This window comes from Lontra canadensis, unplaced genomic scaffold, assembly GCF_010015895.1.
Source record: "Lontra canadensis isolate GAN:19392208 unplaced genomic scaffold, GSC_riverotter_1.0 scaffold57, whole genome shotgun sequence".
Taxonomy (NCBI): domain Eukaryota; kingdom Metazoa; phylum Chordata; class Mammalia; order Carnivora; family Mustelidae; genus Lontra; species Lontra canadensis.
In genome coordinates this window covers 389,598-408,839 of record NW_022631051.1, presented here as the reverse complement: position 1 = coordinate 408,839, position 19,242 = coordinate 389,598, and the positions used below count along the sequence as shown (strand labels likewise).

The 19,242-nt window shown below is 42.3% G+C and overlaps 1 protein-coding gene across 10 annotated transcripts in view; it reads left to right on the top strand.

Annotated features, from left to right (window-relative positions):
• DLGAP1 (DLG associated protein 1) overlaps positions 1-18,488 on the top strand; it is an 866,766-nt gene extending 848,278 nt beyond the window's left edge. For 5 of the 10 annotated variants that reach the window (XM_032875684.1, XM_032875688.1, XM_032875685.1 and 2 more), the window contains 3 exons: positions 6,750-6,841; positions 11,815-11,967; positions 14,821-18,484. In XM_032875684.1, coding sequence (XP_032731575.1) covers positions 6,750-6,841; positions 11,815-11,967; positions 14,821-15,030 — 455 coding nt within the window. In that variant the 3' untranslated portion in view covers positions 15,031-18,484. Of the gene's footprint in view, positions 1-6,749; positions 6,842-11,814; positions 11,968-14,820 lie in introns of all 10 variants that reach the window. The other 5 variants (XM_032875682.1, XM_032875681.1, XM_032875683.1 and 2 more) reach the window with 4 other exon arrangements.
• The last annotated feature ends 754 nt before the right edge of the window (positions 18,489-19,242 follow it).

The following is a 19,242-nucleotide window of genomic DNA, read 5'->3' as shown; positions in this document are numbered from 1 at the left end:
TGCCCATCATGGGAGACCCCCACACTCTTCAGAGGCTTACAGGACTAGAAGAAGAGCAGGAGAGGCAGAACATTGAGAATATTCCTGCCTGATTCTGCTTTCTTCATCTCATAGGAGGCAAGGTTATTGCTGGAGATGAGGAAGTGAGGAAGTGAATTACAAGTGAGTAAGAGTCCAAAAGGGAGGCGCAGAGAGGGCAGTAACAAAGATGGCCTCACAGGACTAATGAACAGCAATGGCAAATCGGCTAAGTTTGAAGATTATGGGTTCAGAATGGCACTGAAGCACATGACTAGACACTGTTTGGAGCACAAGGTGGGCATCTGGCTCTCCACACTAGCAGGATTTACCCAGCATGCTCTGCACCTGAAGATGGACCTTGTTTGCAGGGCAGCTGCTTCCCATGAGGAAGGTTCTGGCCCTTCTTTCTACAGTGAGCTTGCTTTCCACACAAGGCTCTGGCTGGGTAGTGTAAGTGTCTAGCAGTGGTTAGAGTTCTGTCTCCTCCATGTATCTTTGTCACCCAGCAACCAGTTGGCCATTGTTCTAACTCTTGCAGGTGGGGAACTATGCCAGACCATGCCAGAAAGTCTGGGCCCCTGAATAATTGTGACGGATGCTTTAGACACACAGACCAAAGAAATTATTGACACTCACCTAAATCTGCCTGAGTGAAAGCACAGGGAAAAAAAAAAAAAAAAAAAAAAAAAAAAAAAAAAGGACATTCAATCAGTCCACACTACTGAAGAGAGAGGCTGGATTATGAAGATTAGCAGAAGAAATAATACCCTACTTCAGCCAAAGCCACCTTTTAATTTCCCAGGTAAATGCCCAGGAACTAACGAATGTCAATAGAATAGGTTACAATTTCTGCTACATTCTAACAACTTTTGTATATTATTTCATTAAATAATGAGCAATTCTATGATGATAGTATTATGATATTTGACAAATAAAGAAAACAGAGTCTCAGAGTGCCATAAGCTCTCCCAAGATCAGCCTCTGATAAGTGGCCTCCCTGACTTGAGCACTACTCAGACAGGAAGAGTTAGACTGGAAAAGGAGTATGCTAGGTGAATTCCAGTGTAGGTGACCGGGCTTGGGGAGCGTCCTGCCCACTGTGTCCACTGGACATGAGGTGGGAAGCCTCCCCACTCACAGCCAGCTTCACACCTTGTACTGGTTTTAGTATTCAGGTTTCAGGGACATGCCATTCATGGCATAGGAAATGTGTCTATCCTTCTCTGTTTCTGACGCCTAATGTGGGGGCCTGATGACTGTGAGGTTGGCCCTGAGAGACAAGAATCAGAAATAGTCAGAAAAACCACTGCTCCTGTCTTTTCAGTTCTAGGGACTTAATTCTTCTTGGAATATTAAAGGATGCATATGGTAATGACGCATATGGTAATGACACGTAAGGACTCCTTTTTTTCCAGACGAAAGTTCTCTCATGTTTATGACTGAGCCAACCTGCTAGGACAGAAACAGAAACAAATAGCAAAATCATTTTTCCCTAAACATATATCCAACTGTCCAGATAGTGGTGATGCTTATGACCTCGAAGCAGCTTAAATCCATATGCGGTCTCACGTGTGAGTCCTGATAGACCCAGCCGGATTCTTCTCCAACATCCTGTTGGAGTTGTATCTGATTTTATGGCCAGTTCTCATCTGAATCCACTGGGGGAACACTTCTTGGCCGGGAAGTACTCGATCCTGAAAGTTATGTGAGCAGGGAAGACACGGTGAGGAGCCATCAACAGCAACCCCCAGGGTGGAGGAGAGAGGAAGAGAGAGCTATGCTCACAGATATGAGATGCTGATGTGGACGCCGCAGAAAGTCAGGTCTACCCCCAAAGGAAACAGTCTTTGTTTTTTGCTGCTTCCATAGCACAGTTGAGCTTTGCCGTGGACCTACTTACAGGATTAAAAGAAATTGCCATTCCCTTCACCCCTGTGCCATATATACCACCTCCTTGTTCTCCAAATAAAAGTCATCACCCACGGGGGGATTCAGTGGGAAGGAGGAGGTGTGCTCTTCTCTCAATGTCTGGGGTTTTATCTGCATGTGGCCAGATTTAAAATCAGAGTTTTCCTGAGACACCCATCTCACACTCCAAAATAGTCTTTCTCTGCTACTATTTTGATGTATAATCTTTAAAATCAAAACCCAGACTTAAACCTTACACCCACTAGCATCTCTTTCAAGGGATCCTTGGTTCCTACGTTCTTTTTACTCTGGAAATTTCTGTGTACAATGATTACTTCGTGTACATGGGCTTTGTTCTTCCATCTGGATGTGGGACAGAGAGGGTGTGTGCTGAACGTCCCCATTCTTCCATCAGCTTGCTACAGCTGCCCCCCTTCTGTCTAGTGACACTGTCTAGAAAGTGTTGATCAAGGAAAGAAACCACCCTCAGATGGCTTCATGTAAGTAGATTCAGATCCAGTTTTCAATATGTGTTGAGAGAAAAGAGCACAACTGGATGGGGAGGGAGAAGACAGGGCCCTAGGCACCCTCAGGCCCCAGGAAAGGTACTTCTTAGTTTAAGCCCAGATTTTCTCACATGGAATGATGATATCTTCCCTGCCTCACAGGGTTCTGACGGGATCTGATTTAATGTGCGTGCAAAATACAAGGCTATAATATGAATAGACAGATCTTCTCAAAAACCAGTGATGACCTTCCAAAAGATCTTCTTGGCTTTATGTGGTGAACTAACCCAGGCCTGTGCTCTCTATTTTGATCCCCCATAGCCATCAACTGCAGGATGAGAAGTTTCTAGAAGTGTAAGTGGGGGAGTTAGTATGGAGATGTCTACCTCTGAAATGGAAGGAATTTAGTTCGCCAGTGTTCTGGGTTGTCATTTTGTACTTCCACTGAGGAACAGACTAACAGGAGGGGAGGAAAGGATAGGGTGAAAGGAATCTTAAAAATGAGCCATCAGGGGTTTTATAAGACACCTAGGGAAACCAGCCTTACCGACATAAAAAAAGTGGCACGGCAGAACAAGGCCTATGATATGACTAAATATTACATGAATAAATGGTATAGTCTCGGTTAAATGGCATGCCTGAGGAAATACAGCAGAGAAGCATGATTCCAGAAGACCAAATGAATAAGGGGAGATGGATGGTACCAACTGCAGACTGCATTTGAGTTTAACAATCTGGAAAAGGTACATGGACCTGAGCATGAAGGAAACCAGCTAAATGTAATCCCAGGAGCACATCGTCTTCATTAGCTTTTTTCTTTCTTATAACAAATATGAAATGTTCTATACATAACAAATATGAAATTTACCTTCAGGGAAGGGAGTGATCTCATACACCAAGTGTATGTCTAATGAGAAAAGAGAACTCCATTAGAGCTTTTTGCTCTTTCTTTCTTTTTTTTTTTTTAAGATTTCATTTATTTATTTGAGAGAAAGAGCACAATTGGGGTGGAGAGAGAGAGAGAGAGAGAAGCAGACTCCTAGTTGAGCAGAGAGGCCAACGGGAAGCTCAGTCCCAGGATCCTGAGATCATGACCTGGGCTGAAGGCTGATGCTTAATAAACTGAGCCACTCAAGCACCCCCATTTGAGCTTTCTTCTTAAAAATTAAAGTGAGTGGGACACCTGGTTAGCTCAGTGGGTTAAGCCTCTGCTCAGCAGAAGCCTGCTTCCCCCTCTCTGTCTGCCTGCCTCTCTACCTACTTGTGATCTCTCTCTGTCAAATAAATAAATAAAATGTTTAAAAAAAGATTAAAGTGAGTTTTTAGGGGGCTATTCTTGGTCTCACAACTGTGAGACCATGACTCAAGCCCTGAATTGGGCTCCACACTCAGGGGGAGTCTGCTTGAGATTCTCTCCCTCCCTCTCCCTCTGCCCCTATACACACACACACACACTCTCTCTCTCTCTCTCTCTCTCTCAAATAAATAAATAAATATTTTTTTAAAAAACAAAGTGAGTTTTTAGTTCTCTAGAAACAAAAGTGTGGAGGACAAAGAAGTAGGAATTACTGTCTTCTTGCCCCAAGCCCTCCTGTTGGGTGGTTTCATTGAAGGCCCACATCAGCATCTCCCTTCTCTCAGATACTGGAAACACACACACGAGCCAGTAGGGAATTTCCACTCAAGGAACATGATGGCAAAAACCTGGAAAACAGAAGGGCCATGAGTCCACCCCAGTTATTTTTGCTCCAAATCTATAGCTCTCACCAGACTATCCTGAATGAGACAGATATCCCTTGTTCTACTTTCAAGAAGACATCTATCCGAGTTAACCCCTACCTACACGGTTGAGTGTTACCTGAAGGATTGTTTGGAGCCGTGCTTTCTTCTCATTTGAGAAACACTGTCTTACTCAGCTGCTGTTGCCATGGTAGTCTATCCTACAGCTTGAGTATTTGGGTGTAATTGAAAACCATTCACTCACAGTTTTGAGGAATATCAGAATAGCTTGAATTTCTGTGGGAGTTTCCAGGAGTCATGCAAATTTCCCAGCCAGCAAATTGGAGACCCCTCAGTACTAGCTCTCAGCTCCCAGGATTCAATCTGAGATTTGCTGGTGTCACCATCCAATCCATCAGCAACATAATTCAGAGATGTTTCCAGAGACCTTAAAATTTGCCCAAAGCCACATGGTCACTTAGGAAATGCCAGCTCAGAACGGTCTCAGATCTGAGACAGGTCATCTGAAGCATATACCTGTCCCGGGCAACCAACCATGTCGGGTTACCTTTGAATAATCCAGACTTTGGTTTTTTTCTCTTCTCTTCTGGGCAGAGCGAGTGTGGGGCGCAGAGGTGGGACACCCAGAGAGACAGAATAGTGTCCAGGCCCTAGGTCATAACAAACATTTATTGGTCATTTGCTATATATCAGACACTGTCCTAAGCATTCCCCACTATTACTGCTTTCAACTTTCCTGACAGTCCTATGAATAGGTACTGTTAGCCCCACTTCACAGATGAGAGAGCAGAGATTAAGTGACCGGTCCAGGGCAGGGGCTGGGAAGTGTGGGAGCCAGAACTCTCCATGGCTCAGGGCCTGAACCCTTAGCTGCGAGGATGCCCTGTGTCTCCACATGCTCTTTCCTTTCTAATTCAGAGGTGTGCAAAAGGAAGAAGGGCCTCACACCACAGATGCATTGGTTAAGATGGTTAAAAGATAACCACCCCAAAAGAGGTTAAAAGCAGCCTGGAAAGAATAAACACTTAACCTGAGGAATTGCTGCCCTATGGCTGTCAGGGGAACCCCCAGCTATCACCAAGGATGCAATTTCTACGGAGGGGATGGGGGGAGCATATGTGATGGGTGACAGAGAACACATGAATGCCCTGACTTCCATGGCGGGGGGTGGGGGTGGGGGTGGGGTGGGGGGGTGGGGGGGTGTAGTGTCGAAATATCTGAGTCATTCCGACGTGTAATGTGCTTCATAAACCCTTATCTAGCTGGCAGTATTTTGAATTTGGGGCTTTTGGATTTTTGTTTTTGTTTTTGAGCCTAGCAGTTTTAAACAGAGGAGAAACTACTAGAAAACCCTGCGACAACATGAAGTTTCCTTTTCTTTTGTTTCCTTCTCAGACTTTGTGGGGACTGAGGTCGAGAAAGGGAGACCTCATTCCACCCTGGGTGTCAGGCTCTGTCAATTCACAACCGAACAACCGCGGAGCAAACGCCCCTTCGATCCCTTAGGTCACATCCCCGCGCAGATTTCCAGGCGGAGCAAGGGCCCAGCCGAGGAGTCTCCCGGTCTGGTTTTCTGTGCGGGGCCCGGGAAGGGGCGAGCAGGGTGCCTTCTCCCCTTCCTTCCCGACGGGGAGGGCGTGTTGAGAACTGCCTGGTGGCAGCGCTCCAGCCGGGCAGCAGAGCTCCGGTCCCCACCGGGTGGAGGGAGGGCCTTGGGACAATGCAGACTCGGGACAGCTCCACGCAGAGCCGTTCCGCCCGTCTCAGCACGTCCGTCCGTTGAAAGGTTCTCGCCCTACTTAGTCTGCACGGAAGACAAGAAGTAGCTTGCAAAGGAGATTTTCAGCACAGTGCATAGGGAATTAAACCTATATTAACAATAAAATTGGTCTGTGGAGTGGAAAAGCTGGAACGGTGCTGGCGTTCCCTAGGCAACAGGCTGAAAATGTTCATTCCTTAGAAAATCCTTCAACTGGCCAAGGCACTTTCCTGACAGTCCCGGTGGCTGGGCTCCGGAAAAATACTGAAAGCTATGGATAGGATATGGTGAGTGTGCCAAGAGATCCCCCCACCTCCCCAGGTCAGGAATGCTTTTCCTGGGTTTGGGTTTGCGTTGGAAAAGCGAGCTAGCAGACCATGATGGCTGACACAAATAAATCCATAACTATATTGATAAACTCTTGAAATTCATCCTTGCTGTAAAAGGGGGAGGAAGGGAAACCCTATTTGCCTCTTCTCTTGTAACCTCCAGCGCTGTGATGGAAAACTCCGTTATTCCTAAGAAATACGCGGGATGAGCATGTGGTTTTTTTGTTTTTTGTTTTTTGTTTTTCCCAAGCCGATTTTATACTTTACTCTAGGAGTCTGTTGTTCCATAGACTAGCAGAGTAACAGCGGCAACTGGGCAGAGTGTGTGTGTGTGTGTGTGTGTGTGTGTGTGTGTGTGTGTTTTCACGTGCTGTATGGGTGCTGTTTTCCCTAATTATTGCAGCATAACTTCCTCTTTGCTTTACCAGACTAAATCTCAACCATGAGACATAATGTGTAAACTTCTTGTATGTTTGCTTTTTTCAGTTCTAGGGAAAATCCGAACCGCAGTGGGCAGTGCCCAACTTCTCATGGCCCAGAAATTCTACCAGTTCAGAGAACTGTGTGAAGAAAACCTGGTAGGTAACATTCCCCATCACTACCACTTCCTAGTCAGGAGGAGAATGTGTTGTCAAGACTGGTACAACTAAAGTAAAACTGATTTTGAACCAAGTGAAGCCCCATTGGACTCTCTTACCTGCAATAGAGTTTTCTGATGAATCTTATTTCCTGCTTTTCCTAAAATTTGAACTGTTTATTTTATACTTAAATAATCTTAGGAGAAAAATCCAATCAAGTTGAAACTCCATTTCCTGTTTTGTTTTGGTTTTCGTAACAGAAATTTTTCCATTTTCCTGGCTTTTGCATGACAGCCCTGATTTCATTATTCTTACCAAAATACGGAACACCTGATATTTCAAAAATAAGAACCATTCTGGATAATGATTTTCCTCTTGAAATAGCCGTCAGTAACTATTTCATCATCAGGGGTTTCATTCAGGGCCAAGAGGTGGACGGCAGGCCAAAGTGTAGATTTGATCTCCTCGAGACGGATGAATCATTCATCCTTCTTGGACATACCAAAACCAAATAAGCAAAACGAAGAGAGAAAAACACCACTAGCATCAACAACATTTTTAAAATTGGCTGCAAAGTACAAGGACGAGAGCTTCCTCACATCCATACGCCTTTTTAAAAAAAAACTGCCTACTCTGTCTGCAAGTGTCGTTCCACAGGAATAGCTTTTATTGGTCAATTGTTGGTCAAGCTTGCTCTAAAATAAAGAACATGAAAAGCAACGTGTTTATCTTATACAGAGTAAAAGCATGATGATTTGCAATCTAATTGACTCTGATTTTAGGGTCTTAACCACATCTTCTTGTTAACATGACAAATATAGGCTGAATGGGATTTACCAAGATAGGGTTCAATCAAGAGAAGACGGAAAGCGTGCAAAAGTTGGTGTTCTCTGTCCCTCTTCACCAGTCTTCTCTTTCCGAAACCTCCCTTTGGAATGATCCTTTCCATTCTCCTCACACTCACCACCCACATCTGTAGTTTGTTTTCCCCTCCCTCAGCCAAAATTACCTGGCCCTTCCTCCACCTTCTCAGAAATTCTAATCTGGATTATCAGACAATATAGGTTAGTAAATGCATTGATAAGTGAATTCAACAAATATTTTATTGAGCTTCACCATGTGCCACGAACAGAATTCCTGCTAGTTTATAAACTTGCTAATGTGTCACAGATCTTACTTGACATGATCGTTGGCTCCTCAAATGTACAAAGTACAAATAAAGCTACTTTTCTCAAACTGGATAAAGGATACAGGGAAGCCACTCTAGGGCAAACACAGCACACTTTTTAACAGAGTTGTACAATAAACAGGTGTATTATGAAGTAGAATGCAAACACTGTAAAGATTTTGAAGATGAAATCGCAGAGAAGACGTTTTGAAAACTTTGCAGATTTCTAGGAAAGGTTAACACTGTTAAAGCCAGCTTTTGACGTTTCCCAGTCCCTGATGGGTTCACATGCCTTCGCAAGTAGAGGAAGTTAGTTGTAAACATGGGTAGCACGATAGAGGTAGGAAGCAGAACCGTACTTCCAGCAGAGGGTCACTAATGGCTGATTCAAGACCCGCCCCAGAAGGGAAGAAGGAAAGCCAATCATGTGCTGGTCGCCATGCTGAGGGCTTTTAGTTATTTTGATCTGGTTAAAACCTCAGAGAGACCCTATGGAGCAGATAGCGACGTTATTTTGATGACAGATTTACAGCTGAGCAAAACTGAGATGGAAAAGCTAAATAACTTGGCCAGTAATAAAAAATAATAAATAAATCAATAAATAATTTGCCCAGGGTCACGGGGTAAGAGGCAGAGCCAAGATTCAAATTCCAATCTGTTTGACCTCTGTCCCATTTGATTTCCCCTCACCCCCAAGATTCCCAAGATCTGAGTTCTACTCCTCACCCTCCTAGAGGGACATGAGACTCATCAGTCAGCTCCAGCTCCTCTGCAGCAAGAAGCATGGTGGCCAGATGGTGGCCTTGCTTAACTCTGTAAAGCTGCACAAAAGTCCAGCTAACATTGGCCACAAACAGACCCAGCTTTCCTTCCTTGCGTTCTTATCCTGCGGAAGAGAACACCTAAAAACACCTGCATATTACCCCAGACTAGACTCTCAGGCACAGAGTAAATGGATGAGCATTACTTTATCCCAACAAAACTAAACTAAGGAACCCAGCCCCCCTCATCCTTCCACAACCTCCACCACCTCTGACCTACAGGTCTGGTTCAGACTAAGGCAAGAGCTGCAACTCCTTGTGCATGGAATGTCACATGACCCACAGATTCTCTTTCTCTCTGCTTCCCCATCTTTCCCCTTGATGATACAGGGGCAAAGATATTCTTGGTGAAGAGGGAACAAATTGCCCATCATACAAAATTAAACAAACTCTTTGGGCCTACCGAATATTTCATGCATTGTTGCATTAAAACAATTTTGCCAGTAGGGCCTGTAACCTAAAACACTTCAGTAAACTCCAAAATGTGAATAATTTAGTTCTTAGTTACTGGTGAGAAAAAGAAGACCATAAAACTCCATTTGCGGGGGCGCCTGGGTGGCTCAGTGGGTTAAAGCCTCTGCCTTTGGCTCGGGTCATGATCCTGGGGTCCTGGGATCGAGCCCCGCATCGGGCTCTCTGCTTGGCAGGGAGCCTGCTTCTTCCTCTCTCTCTCTCTCTCTCTCTCTCTCTCTCTGCCTGTCTTTCTGCCTACTTGTGATCTCTCTGTCAAATAAATAAAATCTTAAAAAAAAAAAAAACTCCATTTGCGATGTACTTTGTTAAAGCTATTTTCCATCTATTCTGAACCTAAATGTTGAGTTAACTTACTAAATGAAAATACCCCAGAGAAATTATTTTTTTTAAAGATTTTATTTATTTATTTGACAGACAGAGATCACAAGTAGGCAGAGAGGCAGGCAGAGAGAGAGAGAGAGAGGGAAGCAGGCTCCCTGCTGAGCAGGGAGCCCAATGTGGGGCTCCATCCCAGGACCCTGGGACCATGACCTGAGCCGAAGGCAGAGGCTTTAACCCACTGATTCACCCAGGCACGCCCCCAGAGAAATTCTTTAGTTGAATTCACAAGTCAGTAGACTAGAGTTAAAACCAAATACTTAAAAACTTCAGAAATTACATCTTCCAATGAATCCAGAACTATGGGTAGTTTGAGAAGTATAAGTTTATAAATATGTTTTTACTTGTATTCATTTTGAAACCAGACCAATAATGTTAGTCCATCAAGGGCTAAAAAGTTCTTTCCAACCTATTAACTCTGATGAGCACTGACTTTGTACTTTCTGAAAGTTGGTTTTTAAAGTACAGAATGGCCTTAGGTTATTATATGGCATGGGGTTTCATAGTATATCAGATTGCCTTGAATACCCACAGGAAACCAAAACTGACCCAGATGGAAGCCTCTGACATCTGGAAGCTCCCACCCACCTAACGATGAATACCTTTGGCTACCATTGGTGGTAGTGATTAACAATAAGCATGACCCCTTCAATCTCTTATATGTTTTGTCTGTTTTACATCATAAAAATTATGTATGTAATCATATATAAACATTATTATATGTATGTAATCATACATATGAATTATTATATGTAATCATATAAATTAAGTATGAGCCATACGTTGTAGTACCTGTCAGGGGTCTATAGATAGGGAAAAAAAAAGTCAATCCTTAGACACTGAAGAATGTTTAATATTATCTAGAAAATAGGTCATTACAGACATCTATGTGTATGTATAGATATGTGTTCTCACATTTGTTATTTTATGATATGGTTGATTTAAAACGAATTCATTTACAAAGATTTTGTCAATAAAATGTCTTCTTATACTAGCAACATTGCAATTGCTAAAAACATAATACTTTAAAAATCCAATTATTTTATTACTCATTTGTTTACCTTATTGTTTTACGCAACAATTGTTAAAACAAATCTTATTTTAGATTCTTTATCTGTTCTCTGAATAAGTGGGATGGCATGGAGTCAATTCCAATTCTAATAATAATATATTGTATTTTTTCCCCAGGGACAGTATCTTCATTTAGATATATTTCCTTAAAGATTTTATTTATTTATTTGACAGAGAGAGAGATCACAAGTAGGCAGAGAGGCAGGCAAAGAGAGAAGGGGAAGCACCTTCCCTGCTGAGCAGAGAGCCCGATGTGGGGCTCTATCCCAGGACCCTGAGATCATGACCTGAGCTGAAGACAGAGACTTAACCCACTGAGCCACCCAGGCGCCGCTAGATATGGTTTAAATGAATCTTGTCATAGTTTTTTGAAAAGTTTGGACTCTCTCCCCATACCACATTGATAGATGTATTACAAAAGAAGAGTTTTACAACCTTGACATTTGAGAATCACTGACTCAGACAGATGAGTGTATAAAATTACCATTTGAAATGGAATCTTAAAAAAAAAAAAAAGCATCAAACTCATTGAAAGAGAGAATAGAAAAGTGGTTGCCAGGGGTTTGGAGGTGGAGTGGAAAGGGAGAGATTGGCAAAAAGATAGATTTTCAGTTACAAGATGAATAAGGTCTGAGGATTTAATGGGCAAGATGATGACTATAGCTGATAACACTGTATTGTAGAACTGAAATTTGCTGAGAGTGGAACTTTAAATGCTCTCGCACACACACAAAAAGATAAATATGTGATGTGATGGATGTGGTTATTAATTCTATGGGATGAGTCCTTACCCAGTGTGTGTAAATATCCAATCATCATGTCGTACACTTTAAATTACCTTACTGTTGTCAATTATTCCTTAATAAATCTTTATAGATGGATGGTAGATAGGTAGATAGATAAGATTGCCATTTGTAGCCTCACTCTTATCTCCTATTTGAAAGCCGAAAGGAACTCATCCCCCTTACATTATTTAAAATATTTTAAAATAGCCCTTTGGTCCTAAACTTGTTGTCACAGACTTTCTCTAAAGTGTGAATGTTTTTCTTTCTCTCGTACAGAATCCCAATGCTCATCCGAGGCCCACCTCACAGGATTTGGCCGGGTTCTGGGACATGCTGCAGTTGTCCATAGAAAATATTAGTATGAAATTTGATGAACTTCATCAGTTAAAGGCCAATAATTGGAAACAGATGGATCCTCTTGACAAGAAGGTAGAACAATGTAGATTTTGTATGGTTCATTTAAAAACCTGCACAAACACTGGACAGTTTAAATAGGCTTCTGCATTCAGTCCTGCTGTTTACAATGTGAAATGGAGCTGATATCATATTAATCTCATTGTAATGACAATGTTTACATAGTAATCATTTGGGATATTATCTGTAATATGTTTCAGGCATATTTTTAAAGAAAAACCTGTCTTTGTGAATTGGAAAATGGGAATGTGGCTTTTTTGTTAATTAAACTTTAAGTTAAATCATTTTAGTCACTGGAAGGAACTGCCTCCATTTTGCTTTTTAAACTAAAATAAATGACATCTTCAGTGCATGATTATATAGAGCAAGAGTTCAACTTCCTTACACCCCTAGGATGTGTTTCGGAGAAAAATAGGAAGCCCTGAAAAACTAACCGACTTTGATAATCATTTTATAAATATAGTAATAAAGAAACCACTGTTGTTCAAGTTTAAAAATATACTCCATAAAGCTTCACAGTAATCATAAATGTTGGGTTTTTTTTTTTTTTTTAAGAGTTTTACTTTGGGTTGATTTGCCTTGGGGAATATTGCTCACTGGGTTTCTCATTCAACAGTCTAGAAATAAAGACTCAAATTCTTTTACTTTAACAAATAAACTGCAATTTTCACATTAGATTATGGTGGCTCCACCAGGCTCACACAGGTATCCAATATCCACCTCCCTAGGCCTCCTGTCATGCTTGACTTTTTTAACCCTTTGCTTTCCTAGGGCCTGAGGTCAAACAGTTCTGAGAGATTCAGCTTCTAAAAATTAGACTTGGCTATTCCCATGAAGTGCTGGCGACCCTGCCCTTTTCAGATCTCCTTACCTCTCAGAGAGCTAACAGCAATCCAATCCATTCTGCTGCTCTCCATCATATTATCTGAGTTCATAGGGTCAGTAGACTCCCAGGAGAAATCCAGTCCCCAGGGCCATGCCTAATTGACAGGAGGGTTATTGTCATTGTCCCTCATCTCCAATACTATCACCAACAACCTGGGAGTTTTTAGTGTTAAGCATGAAAGTACCATTGATATATGTGTGGCCTCTCACTTGGGAAGCCAGACATCTGCACTCAATCTAGTTTTCTTTAATCTGTGTTTAAAACTGTCTACTAAATAAGCTTTTAAATTGTTTTTATATAAGAAAACACTACAGATGTACATACATACTGGTAATTTAGTTTCTAGAGTTGATCTGTCTAACTTCTCATTCATTGATTTTTTTCAAATATTACTTTTTTTTTTAAGTACAAGTAAAGGAGATATGACTAAAAAGTTTCCAATATTCTCACTCTTCAAAAATACCAAGTTACCCAACAATGAAGATTTAAAATGTCCAAAAAATTGTGATGCTAAGAATTGACATATGTACCCTGTTGACGTTTACACAGTGAGTCATTAGTGAACTGGATTTCTAAATTTTTATACACTTTGTCTATGACCAGAGCTTTTCGGCACCCCACGAACTTGAGGGGAAGAAAAGAACAAGCACAATCAGAGTTGGCCAAATATCGTTTGCACTCTGTACTTTCCTTTTCTGTCCACCCAGACTCCACTTTAAACAGCCTGTGGGCAATTCTAATGTAATAAATTTATCCAGTCACTTCACCCAGGCAAGCGAGGAGGACTTGAAGCAATGAGTGTGTGTTAAGAGACAAAGAGTGCCCCTTGGAGAATCACAGAATCCCTATTTTAAGATAACCTTCACAGTTGTGTCATGAGAATTGAAGGTATTTCACTAAAAATGAAAACAACAGATTCACACGGATCTTTTCCGGGCCTGAAAGATCAGCAGCCTTAAAAATTCCTTCGTGGTTTAAGTTTGCTTCTTTCCCACTATGCCCCCCCTCGCACCCCCCCCCCCCCCCGCCGGGGAACCAAGTGTTGAGTGGCTTTTGTTTGTGCAGCGGCATTTAAAAATTTCCGAACATTTCATAGTTTGCTGATGCTGAGGGGGAACTTCTTTCAGTCCTGTGTTAAATTTTCACCACACAGTGTCTGTCCCTGTGACTGGAATTGCCTTCTGGGCCACCACAGCCATCCTGAGGCCCCTAAGGAGTGACATCCCAGCGGGATGTTTTAGAAGCTATCCTGGAACTGATTCCAGCCGCCCCCCCCCCCCCCCAACCCCCATCCGCCCACTCCCGCTCCCAGTATAGGAACTGTATCAGTGTCCTCACTCCAGGGTGACCCCGGAAAGAATATCGCTGTGTGTTTGTGTGTGATATGCAAACGGGTATAATAACTCACTTTGACATCGACAAAGCTAAAGAACACAGCTTTATCATCTCTTCTTCATTTGGCCATCTAGGTTTGGGTGGGCCCCGGGAGAGGGCGGGGATGTTTTCAAACTCTGAACCGAGCTTTGAGATTTCACCTGTTGCCTCGCCTCTTTAGTGGGGACGCAGAGTTCCTGGAGGCAGCCCATCTCTGGCACCCGGAAGAGTCTGGAGCCTCCAGAGAGAACAACCCTTAATGTGCTGGGAGCCGCAGCCTTTCAGAAGGGGGCATTTTAAATACCCACATCCTTCCCTTGGAAAGACTAGTTCTGCAATTCAGCCTTACCCTTGGCCTTAAGCTTACCGGTATATTTTTTCCCCCTGAAACTTTTGAATACCCAAGCCAGAATAATAAAGAAAAAAATATATATATGCATATATTATATATTCACAGTGTGCAGATCAGAGCTAACCAACCCTAGGTTTAAAAAAAAAAAAAAAAAGAGAAAAAAAAATGTGCGTGTTCTAACTACTGACCTATCCCAGTTTTTCCCAAGCTTGTCCTGAGAAGCTGTGTAATGTCCTGAACCTTCTGCTTTGATCAGGAGAGAAGGGCCCCTCCTCCAGTGCCAAAGAAGCCGGCGAAGGGCCCCGCGCCGCTGATCCGGGAGCGCTCGCTGGAGAGCTCGCAGCGCCAGGAGGCCCGCAAGCGCCTGATGGCCGCCAAGCGCGCCGCGTCCGTCCGCCAGAACTCGGCCACCGAGAGCGCCGAGAGCATCGAGATCTACATCCCTGAGGCGCAGACCCGGCTCTGAGCGCCCGGCCCCGCCGCGCCGCCTCCGCGCTCTGTCCTCCCTCCGCCCCCCTGCCCGCCCTCCGAGCCCGTCCGTTCCGGAGCTCAGTGACTTCCACTGTCGCGGTGTAGTTGTCGGTCTTGCAGGAGCCGTCCCCCAGTAGCCCCCGCCGCCCGGACCGGTTTGCCCATGTTCTCCACCGAGCTTCGCCACCCGTACCGACGCGTCACCCTGCCTCATCCGGAGAGCCGGCCCTTTCCTTTCTTGGCAGAACCGAACCCACCTGTGTAGAAATGGCCCCTTTAGGTCGCCCACCATCCTCAGTTCTCCCGAGCTAGTCTGTCCCTAGAGCTCAGCAATATAAAATCATAGGGTATTTCAGAAATCCAGTATCACAGGGTGATCCTTTGGGACTTAACCGTCTTCCACGTTGAAAGATACTAGGGCTCCGATTCCCTTTATTTCCCCTAAACGGTTATTATTTTGTAAAGCAGATGGAGCACTTTATTTCCAACCTCAGAAATCACGCCATCTCACCGGAATCGATGAGTGACAAGCCAAGAGGGGACCAAGTTGGGCCGGGGGTGGGGGACCTGGATACGTAGTGGGGAAGGGAGAAGCGAAATCCGCAGGTGCTGGCGGTACCTGCTTCAATCACAGCTGCACAAAACTGCCTCACTGTTATTCCATCAATCACTGCTTCAAATGTTTCAATCAGCAGAAGATTGTAAATTCGATCTTTCAGGGAAATTAATCTATTCTGAAAGGCAATAACATGAAGAAAGGCAAGGAAGCACTGATAGTTTCAGATATACTACGTAAGGGGGATTTTTTTTTTTTTTGTCCTATTATTAAGAAAATTTAGACCTGAAATGTTTTATCAACTTTTATTTTACTGTGTGTATTATATTGTTGTTGTGGTGGGGGTCTTTAAAGGGGAAAGTGTCGGTCCTCTTATTTTGTTAGTGTCCATCCTGGGGGGCCTACCTAATTACACGTATATAAGTACACATCCGCTTAAGAAGTGCTGGAAATGGCAGCTAGGGTGTTTTCAGAGAGAAGTTTGGATTTTCCCATCATCCCTTTGAATGCTACACATCCATCTGTTGTAACCCAGTAGTTTGTAATGCAGACATATTTTCTCCTTTGGTCTTCTCTCACTACTACGTAGAGCCCTATCCCACCCCAGCATAAGGATCGTGTCCTACGTCAAACCGGTAAAATCAATTTTCTACCCAAGCAGATCCGCAGCCTCATTCCAAAGAGCTGCCCCTCATCTTGAGGTCCCAGGTAGTGAGAGAAGAAATTTGATTTGGAAGGTTCAGCAACCAACAGGAAGTGGAGGAAAAGTCATGATCCAGAAGCACTGAAAGAAACCCAGGCTTTTGGCAGAGAATGTGGATTTACGCTTTTAGTCATGACGGATGGGCAGTGTGCACTTTGCATCTAGCTGAAGTTATCTTTAAATGCCCTAACTCGTAGCAGTTTAAACATTTAGGAGGTGGTGATCTTAAAGAATCACTGGCATCTTATGTCCAGCTCCCACCCCCAAAGCATTAGGAATTACCATTGAAAAATGACGGATGAAAAATACACATTGAATAAGCTTGCACCAGAGCTCTTTTAAAAAATACACTCTCGTAGCCAGGTGCTAATTTAATTTTATTTATGAAATTAAGAGAGGTGATGGGTTCTGGCAACAACTATTTTCACGGACATATTCTAAAACCACTAGGGAATTCGCTACCTCTCAGAGCCATTGATGCTTTGAGCTATCTTTATAAACAGGGCACAAATGTTTACTGCTGTGGTTTACAAGAAAAGGGCTACTAACTTATTTAAAAACCAACCAACCAACTTTTAACTAGAGTGAACAAAGCACCTTGAGTGTTTTGCACAATGGGAGCTTACCGAGATTTTGAACTTCAAATGTCCACTTGTGTTAAAAAGAGTATGCCTTTTCTTTGCTTTGTAGCAGCAATGGAAGGTCACACAAAGTTTGCATCAAGTAAGGCCAACTGCCGCCTTGGGTAGCCTATAGTCACATTCAGTCTTGAAAATGACTTGAAACTCATAGACTAACTGAAGGAAGCGATCTCCACTAGAAGACCCATGTTCCCAACTACAGCTCCATGCCCTGAAATAGAGATGAGATTGGGATTAGGAAATAGATTTCTAATATGATTCAAGATCATCCTACAGTATTTTCTTTGGAAACTGGTTTAGCCCAGGATATTTTAAAGAGAGACAAGAGAAGGCCTATTTATCTTGTCTACGTGAATGGTATTTGTATATTCATAAGCTATTTTTGGTAAGAATTTTAAATCTTTTAGCTGACTGCCTACAGGCATCATGACCTTTGCCTTCCTTAAAAACGCAAATTGTAAAAACACTTTATAAAAAGCTAATTATGGATCTTAAAACATGACCCCACATAAAGCTGCTTGTTAACCACTTGCCCCCTTAAGCTGACATCCATGAGCATAACCTTTGTTACATTGTTCTTTTTGATGTATTTGTAGAAATGTTTTTTAGTTCATAATGGAAAATGTATGTACCCTGAAAAATTACTTATTTTGTTTAACTTTGGTATAAAGCTGTTTGGGCATTTTCTTGGGGAGGGGGGAATTACAAAAGAAGTTTGTCTCCCACATCAAAAAACGTTCAAAGAAATTAAGTATTTATTATATTTTTTGCAGATGTTTCCATACAATTCACATAACCTTTTTGTAAAGAGAGATGAAGAAATGGATTAAAGATTTTTAATATTTGAAATGGTAAATAGAACTAATTTATTTGTAATATATTTCTGTTATTTATAGATGTTTCCTTAATGTTTTACTGTGCATTACCACTTTAATTTAAGCCTTATCCTTGTGAATTTACCATTTCTTTTTTAAAACATGTCTAGATGCATATTTTAAATAACTGGAATGTAAATCACTAGCATATCTGAATTCCCGATGTAATTTTTAAAAATTATTTTGGTTTGGAAAAAAAGATTCATTTGAAAGCCTTCAGATGGAGGGGTGGGGAACATTTTTATGGCTTTATGAAGTGGAATTTCATAGGCTTATTTACCTAGATTGTGTGTGGACAAAAAAAAAATTGTAAATAGATGAATGTTTCCCATAATGTAAAAAGAAGAAATTAATAAAATAATAATGCACTGCTTTCAGGTCTGTGTGTTTTCACTACAAAGCCCTGCTTCTCCCAAAATAAAATTGTCTTTGGAGGGAATAATTAAGTAATTAAGAAACACTATCATTCTAACTTTCATTGTGACAACACATACACTAGACGCTGTTGAACAGGTGGGTAGACCTTGTATCCTATGTAAGGGATCAAAACACTGAAAACCAAAAGGCCTTTTACTGGGAGGATCACGTGCATCTGAAAGGTTCAGGTCAGGAGCTGTATATTTCATGAAAGAAATTATTAGCCTCTCAAACACGTGTAGATCTGTGTGTATTTTACCCACTTGTATCTATTCTCAAACACAGCTTCTACCCTTGGAAGATCAGAATAACGCTTTGTGGTTTTTATTTCATCCCCAAAGTAATGAAAAACTATCCTCACTGAGGCTTAGTGACTTGCCCAGTGGGATACAATGATCAAGTGACACATTTGGGTCCAAAATCTAAGCCTTTGTTCAGCTTCCTCTTCTGTGGGGTCTCTGTCCTTCTTCCCACATTTAAAATTGATAATTATTTGGCACTGTCCATTTCCTCTGGTTTTCATCGTGGTCATATTCATAAACCTTACTTTATACATAAAAATACAGATTTACCCCCAAACAGGTAAATTAGAATGTTTTATGAAGTGGACTTACACATCTTTGAAAATGCCAAACTCTGAAACCTGTGTCCACAGTGGTTTTTCCCCACCAAGCTCTTGGGCAAACCCACCCATGTATATGCAAAAAACGTGGAAATTAAGCAGATAAGCCACTTTTTATTGTTTTTGTACATAATAGCACGATGAACCTTTGAAACATTTTTTTTTTAATATCTTATTTAATCATTTGAATACAGTGAGAGAGCACAAGCAGGGAGGGGGAGCAGCAGGCTTAGGGAGAAGAGAAGTAGATGCCCTGCTCAGCAGGAAGCCAGCTGTGGGTCTCCATCCCAGGACCCTGGGATCATGACCTGAGTGGAAGGCACACGCTTAACTGACTGAGCCACACTGGGGCCCCTTGAAACTGTTTCAAAAGAGGATTATTCAAGTGGCTCA